Below are 4524 nucleotides of genomic sequence, written 5' to 3'. Positions count from 1 at the left end.
GGCAGGGGCCTGCCCGAGGGCAGAGGCGTGCGGGGTGGGTGTCCTGCTCACAGGCAGCCCTTCCGTTGTTTGTTTGTCCTGGTGAGTCTGAAGGAAACTTCTCCAGACGAAGCTCGGGTCTCAAGCCTTAGAGACGTGGCAGGTCTTCGCTTTGTCCACTCTGTTTGCCTTCCTCAGGGTAGCCATGGCGACCGCGATGTCGGCCGGTGGTTACCTAGCTGGCATTTTGCACATCCTAGGGTATGATGCTGGACAGCTGACCTCCAGAGCGTTTTCGTGTAAAGTCTCGTTTGCAGGTGAGAAAACTCGCAGAGGTGCAGCCTAGGCCACGCCCAGCCCACCCTTCCAGCCCGGGCCACACTGACGTGCAGCGGGTCCCTCTCCGAGCGCTCTCCTTCCTCTCGAGGGTCTTGCCGACCGGCGAGGCCCTGCGGCCCTGGCTCACGCTGTGCTGCCGCCCTCCATGCCCTGGGCACTTCCGGAATCGCACCGGCCTCTGGGCGTGCCCTGCCTGTGAGGCTCAGCCCCTGCCCGAAGTGCTGCTGGAGTTTGTGCCAAAAGCTCTTGGGAAGCTGGTGGTGTCGCGTGGGGTTCCCTCTCAGGCTGCCTCAGAAGCATGGGAAGACCTGCTGGGGAGCTCCTGATGGAGCGGCTGCAGGCTGCACTCCTGCGTAGAACGTTTTTAAATACATAAGACGGCTGTTGGGGGTCTAGCACGTGTACAACCACAGGGCCGTCTGTCCTGTCTGGACCGGCCGGCCCGCTCACCATCACGGCAGGTTCCCCGGGGCCTCTGGCGGGTCGTGTGTCGCCATCAGCATGAACCTCTACGGTCCCTCCCACCTTCAGCACAGACCTGTTCCCAGTCCGGGCCTGCGGGGAGCTTTCTGAGTCTGGTCGGAAGCAGCCTGGCGAGTGGGGTCCCCGGGCGTGTAATGAGCTTTGGAGGAGCTCCGTCTACCCCTCCATCCCCCCCTCCCCCCACTCTCTTGGGGCTGCCAGGCCCACCTGGACGGGCTACAGGGCGGCGGGTGAGGCAGGTGAGATGTGGCAGCGCCCGCGCTTCTAGCCAAGGCTTCCTGCCCGGGTGCTCCTGGGCTCTGCCTGCCTTCGGCAAGTCCCCAAAGCCGCGGAGCCGCGGGGAGCCCACCATTGCAGAGGCTCACGCTGCTTCCTGTCCTCACACCGCCACGTGCAATGCCCTGTGTCCAGGTTTTTGGTTTCCTGCTGTTTCTCGCTGCCTTTTATTTCTCTTGTCAAAAATAATGAGCTCTCCTGGCAACCTGAGAAGTTCCAGACCCCTAGGTGCTTGCTGTCTGGCAGGTGCTTTCCTCCTGAGCTCCCCAGGGTGAGCTCTCCCTCCAGCCGCCTGCGCCTCTCGGTTCAGGTTGCTGTTCCGCCCTCCTGGTCTCTGGGTTTGCAGTGTCCTGAGATGTAACTGACAGGAACATGGTCAGGACAGGGTGTGTGACTGGACCTGCTTTGTATTGAGAAACTAGAGGCCCGGTGCATGAAATGTGTGCACAGGTAGGGTCCCTAGGCCTGGCCGGCAATCAGGGCTTATGGGGGCCTTCCTTCCCCGGCTGCTGGCTGCGGCCTTCCTTCATTCCGCGCTGCCCCTTGGTGGTCAGCACATGTCATAGCAAGCGATCAAACTCCTGGTCAAACTCCAGAGGGGACACTTTGCATATTAGCCTTTTATATAGAGAGATGATGGCACAGTTAGTGACCGTTGTCTTCCTGTGAGGAGACCTTTGAGATCTCTCTCAGCCCCACGCAGAGCTGCCAGCCTTTGGGCGCCACGGCCAGGGCTGCCCACCTTGTGCCTGCCAGTTGGTGCCTTGTGCTCGCCACTCGGGTCCTCCCTGGTCTGTTTTCATCCTCGTAACCCTCACAGTGGTGTGGGGTCAGGTGCCTGGTGCTGGGTGTGGTGGGTGGTTTGGGTGCAGAGTCTAGCTCGGCCCTGGAAGGGGAGGCTTGCTCCTGTCGTCTCACCCGAGGCCACCGTGTCGGGAGATTCCAGCCTGTAGGTCTCCGTGGCCCTCCCGCCAGCAGCTGCTGTGGCCCCAGCTGGGAGGCACGCTTTCCTTCAGCTCTGGAAATTGTCTAGTGGCCGCCACAGCGTCCGCAATGCAGACTCGGCCTGGCCTGGCCTCTGCCTTCATCCGTCTGACTTTATCTCCATGTCTCTGCTGAGGCCTGCGTTCGCCACTGCATTCTAGTTCTGAGTGCTCTTTTTGCCTGACTATTTTTATATTTCATTCTGGTTCTGTAGAGATGACATCTCCGCAGATCTTGCTGAAGGCACACATAGGAAGCGTGTTCCAAAGCCTGTTTCCTGACAAGCTCTGCGGCTTTTGCGGCGTTTCTCTCCCCGACTGTCTCCATGTTGCTGGTTTCCTCCCAGGTGCAGCCGCCCTCCCTGTGGGGGTTTTGGTTGAACAGTGTGTTTATTCTCCCCTGAGGGTGCAGCCGGTGACCGCTGGTGCTGAGTCGGGCCGAGTTGGGACGGTCGCCCTCGTGCCGCGCAGGCCCTCCACCGGCTGCTGGGCTTCTCCGGGAGCTGCCCTCGTGGCCGTGGCCCACGGTGGTGCCTGTCCCTCCCGTCCTCCGTGCCTGCTGACCACAGGGGAAGCCCAGGGGCTGGGGGCTCATCGCCCTCTGCCCATGTCCCGGCCTCCGCTTCCTCCCTGGCCTCATCTGCGGCTTTTCTCTTTGTGTTCCGTCCTGTCGTCTCCGGGGGTCACAGGTCAGGAGTGGTGTGATCCCAGGGTGACGTCCTCACCGGGACTCCTGGGTGTCTGCTGTCCCAGGAGCCTGGTGCCCGTGTCCCAGGAGCAGGACGAGAAGCTTGCCCAGGCTTGGAATTATGGGGCTCTCTGCAGCCTGCGGAGGGTGTTCTGTATAGCTCGCTCCTGCGCAACCAGGACCTACGAGCCCCAACCGGCTTTGGGTGTTGGCTGCAGTGCTGTCCAGTTGGGGAGGCCTGTCGGCCATGGTGGTCGGATCCTGGGGGGTTGGGGGTGCTGAGCAGTCTGGCTGAGCTGAGGCTGTGCAGAGCCCACTGAGTGGAGTTCTTTCTCCTGAACCTTGGGCGGCCCCCAGCCTGCATGTGGTGGCCCCTTTGCCTCCAGGGTCTCCCCGCCTCCCCTCTTGTTCACAGCCCCGTGGGGTACAGAGTCAGTGCTGCTGACGTCGACAGTCCTGTGCCTGAGCGTCGTTTCAGGCCTTTCACAGGCGTCTCGTGGGCAGTGACCAGGGTAGGGCTGTCCAGGGGCCGTTCGGTCAGCTCCCATGTGCAAATGTTACGAAAAGGTGACCACATCGTAAAGCACCAGGTTTTAGGATTTAAAGAGCAAGTGAAACAGGCAGGAGTCCGTGTGCTTGTCCTCTTCTGGTTATTGACCCAGAGACCTGGGCGTGGGGCCGACCGGCTCGTGTGGGCCTCATGGGTCGGAACCAGAGGAAGGACCAGGAACGCGGCTTGCAGAGCGGTTTCCCAGGGTCAGGCACAGAGCCCCAGCGCCCGGCCTCAGGTGGCAGCGGCCGTGGAAGGACAACCAGGGTCGGTCCTCCCGCCGCAGAGGCTTGTGGAGGGAAAGCAGCCCCTCCCCCAACCCCCCAGGTTCGGCTCTCATTGGAGGTGGGATTGTCTCTGCAGGACGCCTGGTGACCCAGTCTCCTCAGGTCTCAGTGGCCCTCAGCAGCCGCTCCATCCGCGTGGCCGTGCTGGAGGAGCGCGGGGAGCGCGTCCTCATGGAGGGGAAGTTCACGCACAAGGTCAACACGGAGAGCTCTCTGTGGAGCCTGGAGCCCGGGAAGTGCGTCCTGGTGAGTGGGGGGCTGTGCGCCCACGAGCGTGCCCTTGGGCGGTGTGGAGGCTGGAGGTCCGTGTGCCTGACTTGCTGGAGACGCTTGGGACCGACTCAGCCCAGGGCTCTGGGAGCACCGTGCTCTGCGCTCAGGTGGGGCAGGCCCCAGCCCGCTCACTGGCCTCCTGGTTTGGGTCCTCACGGGAGCCTCGCGGGACCTGCACTCCTTGTCCTGTGGCGTGGCCCCGGCGTCTCCTCAGGCCCCGGGGACTAGGGTGGAAGGACCCACTGTCCTCCCCAGCCCTGGCCTGTGGTGGGACTTGGGGAACAGGATGCTTGCAGGGGGAGGAGGCCAAGATGGGAGGTCGCCTGGTTGTCCAGTGACACGTGTCCTTAGAGAGGAGGGGGAATTGGAGCCGCAGAGGGGACCTAGACGGGAGTGAGTGGCAGTGGGGCAGGGCTGGGGGCGTGTGGCCTCGGGCGTGCGGCCTCCAGGGTGAGAGGGAACGATGGGACCCTGGGACAGGGTGGGGCCTCCCAGGAGCCTGCCCCCAACCTCCATGCCACTTGCCTCCCAGCTGCCCTCCGGAGCCGGGGCCCCAGGCAGCCCCGCCAGGTGGGGGCGGCAGCTAAACCTGGTGACAGTTCTCGCCTCCCTCCCGCCCACACACAGTGTTAACGGGGCTTCGTGATTCCCGATTCCTGGCTCCTC

General features: G+C 63.2%; 1 protein-coding gene across 2 annotated transcripts in view; it reads left to right on the top strand.

Annotated features, from left to right (window-relative positions):
• NUDCD3 (NudC domain containing 3) overlaps positions 1-4524 on the top strand; it is a 25481-nt gene that overhangs the window by 16473 nt on the left and 4484 nt on the right. For both annotated transcript variants that reach the window (XM_006770384.1, XM_015568224.1), the window contains exon 4: positions 3688-3831. In XM_006770384.1, coding sequence (XP_006770447.1) covers positions 3688-3831 — 144 coding nt within the window. The remainder of the gene's footprint in view (positions 1-3687; positions 3832-4524) is intronic.

The sequence above is a fragment of the Myotis davidii genome, unplaced genomic scaffold (genome assembly GCF_000327345.1).
Source record: "Myotis davidii unplaced genomic scaffold, ASM32734v1 scaffold1364, whole genome shotgun sequence".
In the NCBI taxonomy this organism is placed as follows: domain Eukaryota; kingdom Metazoa; phylum Chordata; class Mammalia; order Chiroptera; family Vespertilionidae; genus Myotis; species Myotis davidii.
This window is presented reverse-complemented; position numbering and strand designations above follow the sequence as displayed.